Source organism: Gossypium hirsutum, chromosome A12 (assembly GCF_007990345.1).
Source record: "Gossypium hirsutum isolate 1008001.06 chromosome A12, Gossypium_hirsutum_v2.1, whole genome shotgun sequence".
Classification (NCBI taxonomy): Eukaryota; Viridiplantae; Streptophyta; class Magnoliopsida; order Malvales; family Malvaceae; genus Gossypium; species Gossypium hirsutum.
Genome location: NC_053435.1, coordinates 11,961,111 through 11,982,232, shown reverse-complemented (window position 1 = coordinate 11,982,232; position 21,122 = coordinate 11,961,111). Strand labels below are relative to the sequence as shown.

The window sequence follows — 21,122 nt, the reverse complement described above, 5'->3', positions numbered from 1 at the left end:
TTACTTTCTAAACATTTTCAAAACTCCCTTAATTTGTTTGTTTTTCAACAGGTCCGTTTGAAGTCATGGGCATGACTTCTGCCACGACTTTTGACACAACAAAAATTCTAATCACAAGTAAAATGCGAAAGTTGATTATAATATCCAATCCCTATGGACTCACCCTACTACCACTTTTTACTACTTTTTACTACTGTTTAGAGTTATTTTACTGTAAGAATTATTTTTTATGGTTCCGAAACCCATCACCTTCTCGGCATTAGATGCAACTCAAATCCTTCATATTCCATTTGCAAAAGAGGCCCATGATGATTGGTTGGTGTGGGGAGGTGAGTCTTCATATGGGAGTTTTCTGTCTGATGTGCTTATAAACTATTACAGAAGATTTTGGGAGTTTCTAGTGCTTACACTTTACAAATAATTTCTAGTGATTTCTACAAAAAAGCTATGGAGCCTAAACCTCCCTAGGAAATTACAATCTGAAAAATTTATTGGAATTACTTTAGCTAACATGAAATATAATAAACTTGTGAATACATCATGTTGTCCTCGGTGCGGAAGGGAGGAGGAAACAATGGATCATTTGTTTCGAGTATGCCTCGAACAATTGAAGTATGGCCAGATCTTAAATTATCGCATTTCTTAAGTAATCAAGATTGGGGATTTGGACATTGGCTTACTGGGGTATTTGATGCATGTTCTATCACTTAGCGACGGCTTTTCTGCTACGCACTCTGGGCTATCTGGCGAGATAGGAACATAAGGGTCCATGAGAGAAAGTTTGCTACAGAGAGGGATATAGCACATTTCATTAGAGGTTACACTGCAGAGATTACTGAGACAGAAAAGAGGACACTTACAAAAGAAACTGGATTGGTGTGCTGGTGGGTACCATGGGTTCAACCATTAAAATCAACTTTGATGGCGCTTTTGACGGATAAATATTACGATCGGCTTCAGGTATTATGGCAAGGAATGTTTAAGGGGAAGTGGTACTTTCACGAGCGGAGACCCATAAAGGGGTTTTGTCATCGAGCAGTGCAAACTGGTATAAAATGAGGTTGGTTGCGAGTAATAATCGAGGGCGATTCATTGTCAACAGTTAAGAAAAGTCGGTCAATACATCTGGATACATCAGTAATCGATGCTTATATAAAAAAATATATCAGTTGAGAGACAAATTTCAATAGATCTTTTTCAACCATATACCAAGATCGTCCAATGAGTTAGCCCACGTGATTGAGAAAGAAAAACTGAGAGGGGGTGAGTCCTTTTACCTGGAGGAGGGAGTCCCTTCGTATGCGGAGCATTAGATGACAGTGGAGAGAGCAAGGGAACCAGACTAAAGAAGGTGAAGCGGTGGTAAGGAACAGAGCAAGAGAGAGTTACTGTGAAAGATGAAAGGAAACGCTATTCACTTCTCTCTACACTTTGGAACCGTCGGAAATTGAAATTAATTGCAGGTGTTGGGACGGTTGCCAAGGATTGAGCTAATTGGGCAATGGAACGGTGGTATAGACTTTTTAGAGTTTCCTTTTTTGTTTTGATATTGTTTTTAGATAAGCTTGGGCCTTTTATTTGGGTCTGCGTGATTTTTTTTTTTTAATTCTGTAGAATTGTTTGGGTTTTGTTTGCTTTCGATTTGAAAGTAATAAAGCCTAATATGTTTTATTAAAAAAAAAACATATGAAAAGTTTTTCTCTTGCACCAAACAATTAACAAATAGAATTTTTTTTAAAAATAATATCATTATATTATATTACCTCGTCATGAATTAATATAATCTTTAAGCACTCTTTAATGCCATTATTTTTTGAATATGATTCAATATTACCTCTTTAAAAAAACATGACTTTACTTTATTTTTTTCTATTTTTTTATTAGCAAATTTTATTAAATACTACTTTATTAAATATGCCTAATTACCGATGCTCTTTATAAAGATAAATTTTAATTTTAATTAGTATATAACTATAATATTAATTAAGTAATAATTAAGAGGGTTAAAGTTCTATTCAAGTAATAATTCTATTTTACATCAATAAAATTAGCATAAATTTAAAAAAATGTTTTAACTCATTTTTTAACAAATAATTATAAATGATAATTATCTATATTTTATGCTTAGAGTCAATCTAAATAATAATTCTATTTTAAAATTAGTATAATTATTTAAATTAATAATTTTTAATTAAATTATAATTCTTTTTTAAAATTAATTTAGTGATATGATAAAATAAAAAATATTTTCTGTTATTTCAAAGTTTTTTCCAGGTTTGTATATGTATTATTGGTAGATAGATAAAAAGCAAAAAGGGCATATGGAGCCAATTTCATTTTCTTCTTGGAACATAATAAAATATCTCCTCAAGGGATGAAGAACACTTTCAGTCTTATCATCGGACCAAATAAAAGATAACGCAAATTACTCATTTGATCACTTAATTTTTTAGACGCATTCATTTAATTACTCAAATTATTTTTCAATTTTGTCACCCACGGTAAAGAGAAAATTTTCATATTATTATTATTATTATTATTATTATTATTATTATTATTATTATTATTATCTGGGTTAATTGATGTACAAAAGCACTTAGGCAAAGAAAGAAAAATGTCAAATTGGCATAGTTTCTCCCACCCGCTTCTCCTGAGTTAATGATTCTGCCGGTTTCTATTGTTACTACTACTATCGACAAAGTTTGTGAGCAATAACTGATTGATACATGAATTAGTAATGGTGGGAAATTAACTCCGATTTGTCATTCTTTTAATCATTTACTTCTCTTTAGATTCTAAAACATTCCTATGCTTATTAGTAAACAATTTTTTTTCCATTATTTTAAGTAGGTGAGTTGAAAGTGTTAGAAGTTCCATCGCTAGTAGAAAACAAGCGTTTTCCAAAAATGCATTTCAGTACGATTTTTTTAATATGAACCCTTTCAAGTATCTTTTGTATCTATCAAACAAATCTCATTTTTGACTTCTTATTGTACTTCTCTTTTATATTTTCCTGGGAAAAAAAAATAGTAGTTGAATTTTCTAGGAAAGATTTGCACGATAATGGAGCAAATTTTGAATCTGATATTGAAAAAGCTATATTAAAAAATGCTTGTACTTAACGCAATTTATTGATGATTGAATAATGAAACTGCCGATCCAACGGGGAAAAAAAGGTTTTGTTTGGTGTTTAGCTAATTTCCTGACGCCTACAATTACATTCTCTTTTTCCGCTTTCTGCTATCCTATCTGCTCACCCTGAATTCCTATCAATGTCTGCAACACTTGTTCCATGGAAGGTCTCATATCCCTCTCTTGTTGTAAACACCGTGAAGCCAGTTCCGCAACTGCAGTCACCATTTTTTTCGTCGCATAATCGTTCTCCAATCGAAGAGATGGATCAACCAATTCATGCAATGCATGGTTCCTTATTCTGCTCATACCCATGTTAGCCAAATTAATATCATCTCGGTGCCTACTGGTGTCCACTGCCGGTTTTGCGGATATAAGTTCAAACAAGACCACTCCGTAACTATAAACATCACTCTTCTCACTGAGCTGGTAGCACTGGAAATACTCAGGGTCAACGTAACCGGGCGTGCCTTGTGGAGCAGTTGAGACATGAGTAACACCATCAGGAAACAATCGTGAAAGACCGAAATCAGCTACTTTTACTTCGAAACTATTGTCTAGGAGAATGTTAGCCGTCTTAACATCGCGATGTATGATATCCGATGCATGGAGGTGAGCTAGTGCATTCGCTGTCTCTACTGCAATGCTCAGCCTAATAGGCCAAGTAAGGAAACCGCTGTTTGATAGCTTCCCATATAAATGATCAGCTACGGTTCCATTAGGAATGTACTCGTAAACAAGGAGAAGTTCTGTGCTACGTTTCGAAGTACATCCATAGAGTGTGACAAGGTTCGGGTGGCGTATTCGAGGGAAGATCTCGATTTCATTCATGTACTGATCAACACGCTTGAAATTGGTCTTGTATAGGCGCTTAACCGCAACTTCGCGCCCATCACTGAGCATACCTAATGATGAAGCAAATACAAGGAAATTAATGGTGAAGAGCGAGTTATGTTTGAGAAGTTAATGTCTTACCATAATAAACAGTGCCAAAGCCTCCTTCTCCAAGTTGTTTATCAGGATTGAAATTATCAGTGGCTTCCTCAAGTTCTTGATAACGAAAGACGTGAGTTCCAAAGTAAGTGCTTTCTTTTTCGATGTCATAATTTGAGGGGGAATATGAAGGGATGGTTTGAGACAGATGAGTAGTAGAAGTAGTGGAGGGTCCTGTACTTGAGGGAGGTGTTGGAAGGTACTTGTTCTTAACCCCGGCTGCTGGTTGTCTTCGTTTGAAGCATAAAATGCCGATTCCAATAAGTATACCAGCTATAACTGCACCAGCTATCCCAAGGCCTAAAGAAGAAAGAAGATAAAGCAAAGAGAAAGTTCAACTTTTCACTAAAAACATTTGCGGAAACAACACTTGGTGATAATGGTAACCAAATAATACCTACTCTAAGGCCCACATCCTTCTTTTCACCTGCCACAGTACAAACATCCTAAATTAGTAATACCATGGAAAATTAATCCAATATTTCTTCCCACGGTTTGCCCTATCCTAAGTAAGGTGCATTGCAAAAGTGATTAACTTTTGGACTTCAGTTACAGTGATGGTGATGGAGCTCAATTCCTATCAGCTGTAGAAGCAAAAAATTTTGAAAAAAAGAACAGATGGAAGTTTGTTTAGATTTTAATCAAAAATTATTATCAATTTATTCTTATATATATTAGAATTTGGTTAAGTCCATCATTCGATTATAAATTAATTTATATCTATATATATTATATTTAAAATTTTGATTGAATTAATGTTAATTATTCTCAATTTAATTATAAAGTTATTAAAAGTCCATTATTTTTATAATAATCTTATAATTTTATATAAAATTTACATCATATAATGTAATTCAAAAAAAATTAAATCTTTAACTTTATTATTTCAACAAAAATCATATTTTAATATTATATTAAAATTTTAAATTTATTATATAAAATTTTCATGAAATATCACAATCTAATAAAAATAAATTAACCATTATAACCGAGAAGGAAATCGATTAAGCACCAATGGTAATAGTATTTATATAGGAAAAAGAGAAACATCCTTTGTTGTCATGTTTAATTTCAAACAACAGTGAAGGATTTATTTGTTTAAATGTAAAAGCATTTACGGATATTATTTTTAATTTTTCCTTATATTTGTTTCATGTAAAATAGGATGGTCAACGTAAAATTACCCTTTATTTCCGTAAAATGTCTTATTAATTTCTTTTCCATAAGATATTTTTCAAAATGATCAGGCTCTACACACTATAACACTCCCATACCCAACCCAAACATGGGGTTAAAGTTCAGTATTCACTAATTAATCATATTAAATCAATTTTCTTTCTTGTTGCATTTTAATCACATAATTTATCTCAATATCTTGTTTCACATATCAAATTTCTATGTATTTCACTTCTATTATTTCATCCACATATTTTCTCAAGTTTAACAATTTAGTCATTGTTATCATAAAATTTCCATATTTTCCCACAAATTTACTTTTATAATACTTTATGCATATTTCATCATCTCATAACACATTAATTAAACTTTTACCATAATTTCCTTATTCATATATTAAATTGTTTCACACTTAAACTTTTGTACTTTTTTCAATTTAATCCCTATTACCATGTAATTTATTTTTCACCATATAAGTACTTCAATCAAATAATTCATTATAATATCTGGTTTCACATGACTAATTTTCATGCATATCACTTCTCTTGATTCAATTATAAATTTTACAAAGTTTACAATTTAATCTTTAATATCATGAAGATTCATTATTTATTATAATTTCATCTTAACATCACTTTGTAATCAATCCACTACTTATCATAATCTTAAATGTATGTTTATTTGATTGAAAACTTTTATGAAATATTTTTAAAAAATTTATCAAATAATAAAAAGTATTTTACACGAATTTATCTAAACTTTAAAAAATATTAACTTTTCCAAAAGTTATTTTTCAAAAGTTCAGTGGATTAAACCTAACATAAGACTTAAAAAAAAATAGAAGAGTGTAATATGGTATGTGAAACCAACTTGTATTTTTATTAAAATAGATGAATAACTCTATAGATGGTGAGATGAAAATCAAAATTGAACATCTTGGAAACGTAAAACACGGAAAACATGAGAGTAAACAAATGAGAAACGATGAACATGTGACTCTAGCGGTCAAACAACGGTGTAAAATACCCAACACAAAATTGATTAAAAATTACATGTCCACATCAGCTATGAAATTTAGGTTTTTATATTTTATTAATTTAAAAAGTATGAGTTGGTGTGATCAAATACCTATTTAGGTAGAAAATTATCATAAAAATCTTTTACTTGAAAACCAATTGATATATTATTTAGTATCGGTTTAATTTGAATTTTGAGTTTAATTATAATATTTAATTTAGTATTTAAGTTTTTTTGATTGTTCCAATTTAATATTTATGTGCATTTATATCATACATTTATTGAACCACGTAATATTAATTTAGATATTAAATTGAACATTATAATTAAACTTAAGTATCAAATAAAATAATAATTCTTTAAAAAATATTCAAATTATTACGAGAGTATTTTTGTTTTCTTTTATGTTTTTATATAAAATTTATAATAAAAATTAAACCTAAAATAAATTTACAAATGACTAAACTTAAACATAAAAAAACATTAAAATCCTTAAAACTTCAATTTTATGTGTTGAATAATAAACCTTTTTTTATACCTAAATTGTTTATAAATATATTATCCCACCCACGCGATCATGTGCTAATACAGTAGTATTTAAGCAATTATGTTATTCGTTTTGAATGTAGAAGAGGCAACTTAGCCTTCCTATTCTACTGCAACAAAGCATAGTCACACTATAAATTTAGAAATGGTTTCATCCAAAATATAAAAATAAATAAAGGGGAAATTGGAAATAAATGAAAAAAGATAGAACATGGGGGAAAACTTATAGGAAACTAATACCTATAGATATTTATTTTAGAAATTAATATTTATATTTAATTAAATTTTAACTTAATCTATATTTTTGCTAGTGAGCAATTAAATAATTTGAATCCACTTTAGCATGTTTTTTTTAATGATTTGAGAATCATTTTAAAATGAACAAAAGTCAAATATGATATGCTGGTTGAGAAATTTATAAAAAAAAATTATATAATTAATGAAAGGAAAATATTAAATTATTTTTAAAATGATAATTAATAATTCTTAACTAGTATATATTTAATGATGAATGTGAAAGAGCGTAGTGCGACATGATTAGGTTTGAAGTAAAGGTGAAACCAACAGAGATTTTCATATGCTAGAATGATACAATAATGACGATTAATCTAGAAAATTAAGGAAACAGGTGCCTAAAGTGGGGATAAAAGGAATTTTGATTTTTGTATAATATTTATATATTAAGTATTGATTTGATTTAATTTTTATAAATTTTTAATATAATATTATTTTGTATTAATAAATTGTATGCATCAATATTATATTTATTCAATATATAAATAGAATTGATTATTTATTTCTTTAAATGTATATAATTGAATTAAAATTAAATTTTAATGTATATATTTAAACTGCATTTAAAATTTTATTTGTATAATTGCATTATATTAAGACTCATGCATCAAATTGTAATTGAAAAAAAATCATGTATAATTTTCATCTTTAACCCTTTAATTAACAGCAAGCTTTGAATGTTTTATAGATTTTTTAATATTTTATTTTATTTTTTAATGTGGGTGAAGGGAAAATTGTTTCTGTATGAAAACTTCTAAAGTAATAGCAGCCGGAGGATTTTGACATTGGGATTTGGATGAGGATAGAACTGGAATGTTGATGGTTGATGGTTGATGGATGGAACTTGTGGGACTGAAAGTAATTCAACAGCTTTGTCAAATACATAGAAAAATTAATGGGAGTTTTGTCAATGATAGTAAAACCTTGATTTTATTTTATTTTGCGTTTGGGAGAAGTAATTTCTTTTTGAAATTTTGGTAACCACTGCAAAAGATGGACGAGTTTCAGTATCCTATACGGCAAATCTACCTATGGAGCAACATAAAATTAAAATAAACCTGAAACAACTCAAACTTGATATATACTATATATAAAATTATTTTTTAAAAACTTAGAAAACCGATTAACTCAACCGGTTTGAATCAATTGAATTTGATTAAATCGATGCAGACTAAAATCCAATGAATGATTTTAAGAGTTAACAAGGGAGGTGTAAGTACCTTGCAGCGTTAGACGACAATCGCGGGGATAAGATTCATCTGAACAGTAACATATAAATTCGGCTGTGATGAGATCGTGCCCACACTGCCCACCAGAGTCTTCGCATGACTTACACATGGAATCGTTTGCATACCAACGCAGCTCAAAACCAAGGCTAAGCGCTTCTTCTAAAATATCTAAATTTCTAATCTCTTCCAATGATGGAACCTCTGAACTCATTACTGGAATACTCACACTGTAATTGCAAGATCCCAAGGTATTGCGTATGACGGTGTCAAAGGACGTTTCACTGACATTTCTCGTTAAATAATAACCTATGATATTTGTTTCGTTTATTGTGCACTCAAATTGGCTAGAAATCCTGTGAGTCGATGTAGAGTTATTTTGTACATCTGTCAGAGGCTGACAACCGTAAAACAGCCATATATCCAGGGTACTCTCCCTGTTGTATGCAAAGGGGGTTGAATAAAAACTGGAGTTGAGGAGATACGTGGGACATATACTTTCGGTGTAATCCATTCTAGCTACTTGGAGGAGTTGTGAAGATGTATCAATATGAAGGACTCGATATGTGGCTGCCATGATTGAGATCTCTGGGTTATCGTCATTGCAGTTCAGCCTAAAACCAGGGTAGCCACAACTTTCTGGTCGATCCAATCCCCAGAAAGGATAACCAATGTACTGAATGTCTCCACAATGGATTCGTGCACTGCAGCTTGAAGCATTCTCATCATTGGCTGACATAGATTTCGGGGCAAGACTCAGGATCATGGTTAAGATCGAGATGAACCAAGGGGGAGGCATCATTTTCGAAAAGAGAGAGAGGCCAGAGAATTTGAAGATGAATTGGTTTTAAGCATCATATATAATCAAATTGATGGCCATTGAGTTTGACAAATTTTCAAAGGGAAGCTTCTATTGGCATCATTATTCTCCGGTAAAAGGAAGTCTAGGTAGCCTAGGAATATTATATTACATATGTATGTAAATTAGTCCTATAATTTATTGGTCTATTGTATTGTATTTTCCATGAGTTGCTAGGGGGAAAATTTGTAATACTGTATTTTATAACTATCAAGACTCACAAGGAGTAAACTGAGTTCTAGTTTCTTAAAAAGTCAACGAGACACCTAAACTAATTGATTTGATAATTGAATAAATCAAATATCAAAATCAAATTAAATAGATTATATAAAGAATTCTTACGGGTAAAGTAAAAAAAAAATTGTTGATAGCTGATATTTGTTAAGTATTTTTTAGGGTGTCTCTCATTCAGATGAGTTAAACTGTCATTTATATGATATGGTTATTGTTCATGGATGTGATATCGTAGGTAGATTCCCATGCATATCAACACATACCTTACTCTAGGGTTTATACGATGTAGGTTCGCCTATATGATGGTGTGAACCCACATCGTGCGGTCTTATAGAAAGGTGCGAGTACGTTACATGCAAACCCAAAGTGCAAACCGTGTAGAGTACAGGTCAAGACCCAATCAGGTAGCGAGTTGATAATAGTGAATATCATAACAATTTGTCCCCCACATGGTTCGAAGGAGAGTTATAAAGAGACTCTTCTTAGAACCTGATTTTACGAGATGATAGGTCACATAAGGAGAAGTTTATTAGATACGCCTTGTGTTTTAACTTGTAACGTACACTTCGCCACATGTTAAGGAGTGTTATAGCTGTACACAATTGATTGTGCCCTTATTCTCGGATACATGAATCGTTAAAATGCAAAAACCCTTTTAAAAGGAGGTTGCCTGAGCCCTAAAAACTAAACTGTTTGAATCCGAGATTTTAGAGAAGAAGCCATTGTTGAGAAAAACAACTTCAGAGGTAATTTCCTTAAAATTTCCATTGTTCTTGTTATTTTTTCTAGGTTTATTAGAACACAATGGTTAGGACAAGAGGAAGCAACCATATTGTTCAAGACATCTCTTCACGACGCCGTGAAGTGAGTACTTTAGGAGCTTGAAAATTAAGCATTATCATTAAGATTTAAGTATATTTTAGTAAGTTTTGGTAAATTCAATAAAATGTGAAAATTGAGTCTTTTATTGACCTTAGGGGCCGAATAAGGCCTAAGAGTGAGCTAATGAACTTTATAAGTGTGCAGAAGACCACTAGAAGGCGTACTAAATCGATATTGGTCATTATGTCGCAACACGAAATAATGTCTGTCGCAACATAGGTAGTAGAATGGAGAAATCATGAGATTGCTTTTGATGTCGCGACATAGCCTAAAGGTGTCGCGAAATACCTTTGAAGATATCCTAAGAGGAGTATACTGACTTCTACGTCGAACACAGGTCGATGTGTGTCGCGACATCAACTTTGGATGAGAATTAAACAAGAGTCAAGGGGTGTTTTGGTCTACACAATCAAACTTGAAGCTCAAGAATGTCAACTAACCTAGGGTTCAAGACGACAACCACCTGAAATCTATAAATAGGCTCATTTGTCACATATTAAGGGGACTAATTTCTCAGTCTAGTGTTCTACTCTTAAATTCAGTTTAGTTTTTCTTTCTTCTTAGGTTTTAGATTTATTTTCAGTTGTTCTTTGTTCTATCTCAAGAGGGCTGATTTGTGGAAACAACCAAACTTGTGTATTCATTTCGTTCTTAATACAAATCAGGCATTTTCTTAAACTTTATACTTTGAATCATTCTTCATGTTCTATCTTTATATCATTTTTATATTGTTTATGAAAATCATGAGGAGCTAATCCTTCTATGGGGGATTATACCTTAAGCCTGACAACTTTAGGAAGTCATAAAGGTGGAAATTAGCCCAAAATTGGTATGGCCTATCTGTGAACACCTTTACCCCAAACCGATCTGGACTGTGAGGTAGAAAGATAAGTAGTCCTTGTCGACTCGTTATTTGAGTGGAAAATCGGAAGATCTTGTTGGGATAGCGACTAGTTGATTGATAAAGACCCTGAAGCAACAATTAATAGAGATTACCGAAGCGAGCTAATCACTAATAATCAGATTTGATTTGTTTTATTTTTTATCTCTTGATTTATTATTTCTTTCTTTCTTTTATTGTTTATCAAAAACTCATTTTATTATTTTTTCATATTATAACTGATGTAGAGTATTAATTAGATCTTTCAATGTTCAGATTAAAATCGATCTAACAGTAGCCTCCCTTGGGTACGATCCTCAGAGTACTCACCTACTTCGTTGTAACTATATTACAACTGGACCTGTATACTTGCAGATACCGCTTCACTGATATATCTTTTCCTGCAGTATTCACACTCTGGACATTAGTATGTCCGGAGGCGGTCAATACCCCCTACGGGAGTTTCTACTTCCACTGCACGTGATTGAGACAAGTTTCCATTTACCATTTCACCCCTTCTTCTATCATCATCGTGATGAATACAAGATAGCTCGGGACAGTTATTTGGCTTTTTATGGTGGGTCACAATGTCATATTTCATTGAATGTAGTCGATGGGAGAAAGTGCCATTGATTTTCGTTTTCCAGAATTTGTACCAATTGAAAGCGCGCAATCGATGGGATTCAGTGGGTTTATTTTATTTCTCTTTTCGCGAAGATGTAGAATCAATCATCTCGAATTGGTCTTCAAACTTTTTCCTAAACTGCTGCAAGTACATACGATTTGAGTATAAGCTTAAAGGTGGTTTTGACTTTCTAACTAAAGCAAAAGTGTATGCTTGAAAAAAATGAGAGATTATGTTTGAAATTGGGTGGGGTTAGTATTATAGACTTCGCAATGGTCGCGTACTAGATTTGAATGAGGTGTTAACTATTAAGAATGTATTTTAACACTGCCTCTTAAATTTGAGTCCTAATGGATGGCGGTGTAACACCCCTAACCCGTATCCGTCATCGGAATAGGGTTACGAGGTAGTATCGGACTTATACACTATCATTTGTATAAAACTGAGTCATAAATTTCCATTCCAAATCAAAAATTTTCAAATTTCACCATAAAGTCCTTAATATGGGCCCACGGGGTCCAATACATGCTTTAGAAGTGATTTGGAACTAAACTGGTAACTATGGAAAACTTTGAAAATTTTTTCTTGAAGTTAGGGGCACATGCCCATGTGGCCAGCTCGTGTGGCTCCCATGGCTGTCTGGCCAGCCCGTGGGCAATTCTGACTTGCAATTTCTTAAGCATCAAAGGGGCACACGGCCTGGGCACACGCCCATTTGGCTAGGCCGTGTGGTAAACTGATTTTTCACCATTTTTAAGCCATTTTCACACGATTTTGACACACGACCATGCTTGAAACCTGTGTCCTTCACACGACCAAAACGCACAGCCATGTCTTTTGCCCGTGTACTATCCTGACTTCATATTTAAGGAAGCAGGGGGCACACAGTTATTTCACACGCCTGTGGGCCTACCGTGTGTCACACACGGCCTAGACACACGCCCGTGTGTCTAATCATGTGGACAAAAATAGGCCGTTTTAGACCACTTTTCTCACCCCAAACTTAACCATTTTCCTGTACCAAAATTTATAAGTATCTACCAACCAATTCAACAAATTTCTAACATTCAAAACAACATGTTTTTATATTAATCCACAACATACCAATCTTAAACATGCTTCACTAGTCACTCTAATGACTTGATTACAAACCAAAATATTAAGTTGTTATTTGGCTACAAAAGCTTATACATGCCATTATAACAAAAATAGATTTATCATTTTTACCAAAAATGAAGGGATTGATAGTGTGATGATAGCTCCAACCCAATTCCAACCTTCACGAGCTTTGAGCACTATCAAAAAGAAAAAAAATATAAACCTAGTAAGCATTAATGCTTAGTAGGTTCATATAACCAAACTACACTTACCATTCATGTTCATCAAGTAATTCATACATTAAGTAATATGTCCATTACCTTAGTCAATTAGTAAATAAGGCCTATACACAATCATTCAACCAATTGATTATTTTCCAAAAATACTAAAATGCATAGATGAGCTCATCATGCCATTTCTCTTTATATCGTTATGTATGTCATTACCGCTGAAGTATTGAATTTTCAATGGACCTTTCCTTTTCCAGTTGTACGCTTGAGGTGTACATTCCTTTCCAAGTGGTACACACAAAGTATAACTTTTCTTTTCATATGGTATACACAAAGTATACCTAACCTTTCCAAATGTACACACAAAGTATACATAACCTTTTCAAGTTGTACCATTTGGGTACACAAATCCTTTTCAAGTATTACCCTTTTGGTTTACATTCCTTTTCATAATGAGATCAAAAGATTATCCTTTCGGAACAACCTTTACTACAACATATGCAGGATCTCATATACACGGTAATCACTTGTCCAATCGAAAATCAATATTCAAACGGATTCATGTAATATTTCATCATTTACATGTAAATCAAAAATCAACATTGGTTTATTACATGTACATACCAATTACAAATCATTATGCACATAATTCAACAATCAATTCAACACATTTACATGCTTAATTTAGTTATATGAACTTACCTTGATAATTGATCATATCTGTTTATCCGAAACTTTTTTTTCCCTCGATCTTTTTCTTTGTTCGACACTTCTGGATCTATATAAATAAATTTAATCATCAATTCTATGATTTTTACATTCAATCAAGCCCATTTCACATTTTAGGCAAAAGTACCATTTTGCCCCTAAACTTTTAATTAATTCTAATTTCGTCCCTAGGCTTGGAAATTGAAATTCATGCGATTCACTCCTTATTTCAAGCTTATTCAAAATTCCAACATATTTTTACAGCACATATATTTCATAAATTTTAGAATTTTTCCAAGAATTTCACTACTTTGCAATTTAGTCCCTACATATGTTTTCACTAAAAATCACTTTGTAAAAGTGGTTTATCTATCAATAATCTTTCATTTTCTATCAAAAACTTTCATTTTACAGCATATTCATCCATGGGTAATTTTCTAAACTTTAATTTCTTTTAAAGTTAATCCCCCAAATAAAGAGATTAATCTTTTCCGATTTCAAAAATATAAAAATCACTAAAACTGAAACATAGAACTTACCAATTCAAGCTTGAGAAATTTCTTTTCTCTCTCCTAGGGTTTCCATGTATTTTATGGAGAAGATGATGATATATAATAAGTTTTATTCTATTTAATCTTTTATCATATATTAATTTATTCACTTTCCAATTTTGTCCTTGCGTCTTTCCAATTTTCCATGGATGAGTCACTAAAAATATCTGCATGTTTTTCATCAATGACCTAATTGTCATATAAAGACCTCACATTTTGAATTCTCTAGCTATATAATCCTTATAGTTATTAGTATACAACTTTTACATTTTATTCAATTCAGTCCTTTTTGCAATTAGACACATAATTGATAAAATTTTTCTATAAAAATTTTCATGCAATGTTCCTATCATAATACCAATCATTCTATGAAATTTAAATAATTTCATTTTTTGGATTCAGATTTGTGGTCTCGAAACCACTATTCTGATTTCATAGAAATTAGACTGTTACATGCGGCCTATTGATGATGGTAATGGTGAGAACATTGTGAGGTTACTGCCTATGTAGTCCGCTGGCCACATAGAGCCATTGATGATTTGGGGCTAATACTCTTAGGGAAGAAAAAGGAACCTAAAAATTGTTTTTATAGTTTTCGTAAACTAAAGCCTCGTTTATGGTCCTTAAAACTTTCAGAGGATCCAGAAAGTGATGGGTACCCTTTTATGCTAACTACTGGTGCTGACAGTACATTTGTTGATGATGCAGGCACAATTCATGATGTTGGAGAGAGTTCGAAAGAATCTACTAATTTATCCAGAGAGATTGACGAGTACATGGATGTGTGATCCTTTATGCAGAATGTGCAAGGTGGCCCTTTTAGTACTGCTTCTAGGGAAAGGAGTGCGAGCTGTAGAAAATAACAGAAGACTACTTTGAGAACTACTAACATTGTACTGAATAATGAATATGAGGGTAGTGCAGCAATGGAGCTTCATTTAAAGAAAGGAAAAGATCATGTTGAAACATTTGGTGATGTGGCCGTTATTGCTATAGTCCTTGCAGCAATTCTTTCTCCCCCTAACTTTTCTGTTGATCTTTAACCAGAAGACCACCAACTGAAGATACATTTGGGTGATTGTTGATTATAGCCCTCCTAGTGGAACCATGAAGTTCACTTCTTCTGGTGGTGAGATAGAAACATTATTTTCGTGATGCGAACATCTCAGCAAGGAAAATTTTCCTTTCAATCCTAATGAGATAAGCAAACAATGGAAATTTTTCATTCCCGAAGAAGCGAAAAAGCATATCTGTCCATCTGAATAATCTAATTGTATAAAGAAACCTTTATTATAGGAGCTTACACTTTTACTCAAAGTAATCTTAGCTGAAGCTAGAATGGTTAGTGTGGGGATCGCTGAGGGTATTGGTAAAGAATAAATGAAAAAGAAAGAAACTGAAAATGTTTATTAGTCTACCACAGAGGTAATAGAAAGGGCTCACGAATTACATAATAGCTTAGATGAAGAAAATAAGAAATTGGTGGAGCAAAATAGGAGGCTACAAGAGAGTCTTACCCTTACTGATAAAGATGTTGAAAATTTACATAGAGAGATCATAGGTGAACGAGCTAATAAGAATGTCTTGAAAGAGACCACGAAAAGCATGGACGAGCAACACAAGCTTGCCACAACTAAACTAGTGAAGAGCCATGAAGAGGCTCAAGAAAAGTATAAAAGTGATACCATGCAAAGTTTCAGGACTACTTTCCAGATTTAAAGTCTAACTTCTTGTTTCACACTCAAGAAGTTGGCAGTCCTTTTAATGCTCGCAGGGTATACTTTGATGCTTTTAGTCACCATATTGGGGTTCAATTTGATTACGATGTTTACTTTTCTTCTGGAGTAGCTTGGGAGGAATTTGTAGAAAAATGGAAGAATCCTAGCAGACTTTACTTTCAGTGAAAATCCTATTGAGACTAATTTAGCTCTCACTACAGGAGGTGAAAGAGATAAAAATGGAGGAGAAGACGAAGGAGAGAATGAAGAGCTCGCTGACCCCAAAGATAACAACGCTAATTGATAATTTCCTTATTTTCATTGTACTTGTTTCTTTTTAATATGAAATGAAAAACCTATGTTTATTTTGTATTGAAATAGTGCGATGTTTGATTGTAAATTTATTTAAGCAAACCACATAATCAAGTTGTCACCACAAATGAGTTAACAAGTAAAGATTAGGAAATTAGTTAACATAGATGAGCTTGTTCATGATATTAAATCAAATAAACTTAGGTTGTGATCTTAGATCAGCGAATCTTAATGATATTAGCTCCGATCTTAAATCAAAGAGCTGTCTGGAGTAGCAATCTTAAATCAACTAACTCAAATAAGATTGTTCATGATCTTAAATCAAATGAACTTAGATTGTGATCTTAAATCAATAAAACTTAATGATATCAGCTGCAATATTAAATCAACGAGTTGTTTGGAGTATCGATACTAAATCAATTAACTCAAATAAAATTGTTCGTGATCTTAAACTGTATGAAGTTAGGTTGTGATTTTAAATCAACGAACCTTAATGATATCAACTGTGATATTAAATCAGTGAACCTTAATGATATCAGTTGCGATCTTAAATCAATGAGTTGTTTGGAGTAGTGATCTTAAATCAACTAACTCAAATAAGATTGTTCATGATCTTAAATCAAATGAACTTAGGTTGCGATCTTAAATCAGTGAACTTTAATGATATTAACTGCGAGCTTAAATCAGCAAACTATGTGGAGTAGCGATCTTAAATCAGTTAACTCAAATAAAGGTGTTCATGATATTAAAGTAATCGATATTTAGAAATAGTGTATCTTTATTGAAAAAAGGGATAAATCATTCATACATAATATTTTTTGAATGGTGTGCATTCCATGTGCGAGGTAGAACAGGACCATCCATTTTTGCTATTCCGTAAGCTCTATAGTCTATCCTTTCTACAACTTTGTAGGGTCCCTCCTAGTTTAGGATCATTTTTTCTTGTTGTGACACTGGAAAACTTGCTTTAATATTTCTTAAAACAAGATCACCCACTTGAAACTACTTGTTCTTCATTTTGAAATTATAGTATCGAGCAACTTTTTGCTTGTGCAGCATTTCTAATTTCTACTGTCTCCCTAACCTTCATCAATTAGATCCAAGTTGAGTCAAATGGCCTTCTGATTGGCACTTTCATCAAAATGAGTTGTTCTGTATTGAAGGCCTATTTCAACAGGATTACTGTCTCTGCCCCATATTCAAGTGAGAATGTTGTCTCTCCAGTTGTTGTATGAGGTGAAGTTCGCAGGGCCTACATAATCTTCGGTAGCTCTTCTAACCAAGTACATTTGGCCTAATCAACTTTTTTCTTCATGGCCACTAGAATATTCTTATTTATTGCCTCTACTTGACTATTTGTTTGAGGAGCTTTTACAAAACTTTGAGCGAGAGCAATCTGTAGGTCATTGTAGAAATTCTTAAATTTTCTTGGAAATTGGGTTCCACTTCCTATTATAATAAGGTGTGGAATGTCGAATATACAAATAATTGATTTTCAAAGAAAAGACTTCATTTGCCTCTCTATGATTGTAGCCAAAGCTTCAACTGCTATCCACTTAGTAAAGTAATCCACATTTGCAACTATGAATTTCTTCTGAGCTATAGATATGGAAAATGGACCTAAGATGTCAATTCCCCATGTTGCAAATAGCCAATGGCCAAAAATTATTTGTAGAGGTTCAGCTGGCGATCGTTGTACTTGAGCATGTTTTTTTATAGGAATCATTGTAAACCATATGGTGTGCATCCTTCTGTACAATTGGCCAATAATATACTTGCCTAAGAACCTTTTATGCTAATAATCTCCCACCTAGATGATCGCCACATATTCCCTCATGTATTTCTCTCATAACATACTTAGCTTCCGAAAAAACAAGAAATCTTAAAAGAGGTTGAGAGTAGCCTCTTTTATAAAGCATACCCTTTATCAAGATATATCTAATGGTAATAGATTAAATAATTTTAATTGAATGAGAACTAAATAACCTATAGGTATAATGATATATTAAATGTAAATTATAACATCATACATTTTAGCTTTATGCTGAATTTTGGCGAGCTCCTTTTTGCTTAGGTGGTGAGTTTCCCTTTGTAGTGTTTGTATAATGGATGCCATCTGTGTTTCTTCTTGGTTTTGATTTAACACTTGATGAGTGTTACAGGTTCGGGTGGTTCTATGCTCGAATAGGATTTCTCCTCTATGTTCAATAATAATTGAGGATGCTAACTGTGATAGAACATCAACTTTGTGTTCTCCATCCTGGATAGTTGTCTAACTTATGCCTTATCAAACTGAATGGGTAGTTGGGTTGCTACGACATGGTACTTTAAGCTTAGCTCTTTTACTTCATACTTCTCATTCATCTACTAAGCTATGAGCTGAGAACCAGTATGTCTGATCATTCCCTCGCCTCTAGTGCCTCGTACTCTGCAATGTTGTTAGATGCCTGGAAGCCAAAAGATAGCTCATACTACCATTCACTTTCATCAGGATCTACAAGAACACTTGCTCCTGACCATGTCCTTGCTATCGAGCCATTAACATAAACTGTCCAACACTTTGGCTTTGCAACTAAACTCGCTTGCCTCTGTGATGAGCTAACTACTATATCTTGTGTAATCAATAAAAAATATTTTTAGAACCAAATGTATACCTGTAATAAAATATCTTAATAAAAAATAAGTATTTGTCAAGTAAAATTCCAATAATTTGTGTGACATGTTATATTATCATTTATGTGGGTAATAGTGTTTCAAATTAAAAGTTACCTGCAAGGTCTAATGATTTATCGAAAGAGTATTCCACCATGAAATCAGCTAAAATCTGAGCCTTGATCATTATTCTTGGAGCATATTCTATTCTAAAATTTTCCAATTCAATTCCCCATTTGGTCATTGTACCCGAAGTATTCACTTTAGACAGAATATCCTTGATAGGCTGATAAATCATGACAATCACGGGATGAGCCTGGAAGTAAGGTCGCAACTTGCGAGCTACCATTAGTAAAGCAAAATTGAATTAATCTGTCTTTGAATATTTTTTTTTCATTCTGTAGCACCTTGCTTACAAAATATACTGGAAATTGGTGAATCTCATCTATTCTGATCAAAATTGCTACTACCATTTCTTTTGATATCACCAGATAAAAACAAAGAGTTTCCCCCACTCGAGGTGACATCAGAAGTGGTAGGGATGTGAGATATAACTTGAGCTTCTCAAAAGCAACTTGACACTTTTCTATCCAACTAAAAGAATTTATATAGGCTTTAAAGAAGGGTAAGCACTTATCTGTTATCTTAGAGACAAACCTATTGAGCATGACCACTCTTCCCGTTAAGCGCTAAATGTCTTTAATAGTCTTCGAGGGAGACATATCTATAATGACCCTAATATTCTCTGGGTTTGCCTTTATGCCCATTTCTAGAACCAGGAAGCCTAAGAATTTGCCTACTTTCACACCAAAGTGCACTTCTCAGGGTTCAACTTCATGCTCTAGGCTCGCAGAACAGCAAAAACATCAAACAAATTCTAAATATGCCCCTTCAAAGTATAGATCTTTACCAACAAGTCATCAACACAAACTTCAACAATGTGACCAATTTGTTCTCTAAAAATCTTATTAACCAATCTCTAGTTGATTGTACTATGTTCTTCAACCCAAAAGGCATAACTCGATAAAAAAATAAGCTTTCCTCTGTGACAAAGGTTAATTTATCCTGTTCTTCTAAAGCCATGGAAATTTCATTATAACTTGAGAATGAATCCATAAAACTCATGAATTTATGGCCAAAAGATGTATCCACCAGCCTATTAATCGAGGGTAAAGGAAAGTTATCCTTCGGATAAGCTTTGTTAAGGCTGGTGAAATCAATACATATTCTCCACTTTCCATTGGCATTCTTTACTATCACAGATCCGAAACTCAATTTGAGTACACTACCTCCTTAATGAATCCCATGAAAGTAGCTTTCCCACCTCTTGCCTAATGGCCCCCATGACTTATAAAGCAAACCTTCTTCTTTTCTACTTAACTAGATTGATCTTAAGAGACACATTTAGCCGATAAATAATCTCTTTAGGATCTAGACTAGGCATGTTTACAACTGACCATGCAAAAATGTTTTCATTCTCTCTCAAACACTGAACCAAGTCATCTTTTTCCTCTTCTATCAATGCTGATGAAATCCTTAATAACTAGTCTGTGTTATCATAGAATAACTGTAAAGTTTTTGTCACCTTTGTTGCTTTTGGTTTACGAAGTTTCTCCTCACTTCTGACATCCAAACTATCCAAATCTAAAACTTGATTAACCAATTTTGTCTGTTGTGAACTCTGACCCTATGGTATCTATTCACGTGTTTGCTTGACTAACAACATATGACATTGTCTAGTTGTTCACTAGTCAGACTTCATAAAACCTATCACTGTCCTGGTTGCAATCATCATCTTATTTATTCTCATAATGGGACACCCAAAAATGACATTATAAGCCATTAGATTGTCTACCACAAAGAATTGAACATATTCTGTGGTGTTGTGCTTGCCATCCCCCAAGGCAACAGGCAGAGTAATGTATCTCTTTACCTCAACTAGATGGTTTGCAAAACCATACAAAAGGCTCATCCTCCTCAAATCTTTCT

The 21,122-nt window shown here is 32.9% G+C and overlaps 1 protein-coding gene and 1 long non-coding RNA gene across 4 annotated transcripts; both read right to left on the bottom strand.

Annotated features, from left to right (window-relative positions):
- Positions 1-259: 259 nt before the first annotated feature.
- Positions 260-1,595, bottom strand: LOC107927251 (uncharacterized). Of its 3 annotated transcripts, none has more exons than XR_001692407.2 (3): positions 1,278-1,533; positions 861-1,125; positions 260-784 (listed from the first exon to the last, which is right to left on the bottom strand). It is a non-coding gene; the product is annotated as an uncharacterized lncRNA (long non-coding RNA). The 3 variants fall into 3 exon arrangements; XR_001692408.2 differs by having other exon boundaries at positions 861-1,045; positions 1,278-1,524; XR_001692404.2 differs by having other exon boundaries at positions 861-1,595.
- A 1,517-nt stretch (positions 1,596-3,112) lies between these two features.
- On the bottom strand, positions 3,113-9,218 carry LOC107945838 (LEAF RUST 10 DISEASE-RESISTANCE LOCUS RECEPTOR-LIKE PROTEIN KINASE-like 1.3). The gene is made up of 4 exons (XM_041083917.1): positions 8,379-9,218; positions 4,523-4,552; positions 4,108-4,425; positions 3,113-4,037 (listed from the first exon to the last, which is right to left on the bottom strand). The coding sequence occupies exons 1-4, from the start codon at positions 9,184-9,186 to the stop codon at positions 3,241-3,243; spliced, it is 1,953 nt and encodes a 650-aa protein (XP_040939851.1). The 5' UTR covers positions 9,187-9,218; the 3' UTR covers positions 3,113-3,240.
- Positions 9,219-21,122: the final 11,904 nt, after the last annotated feature.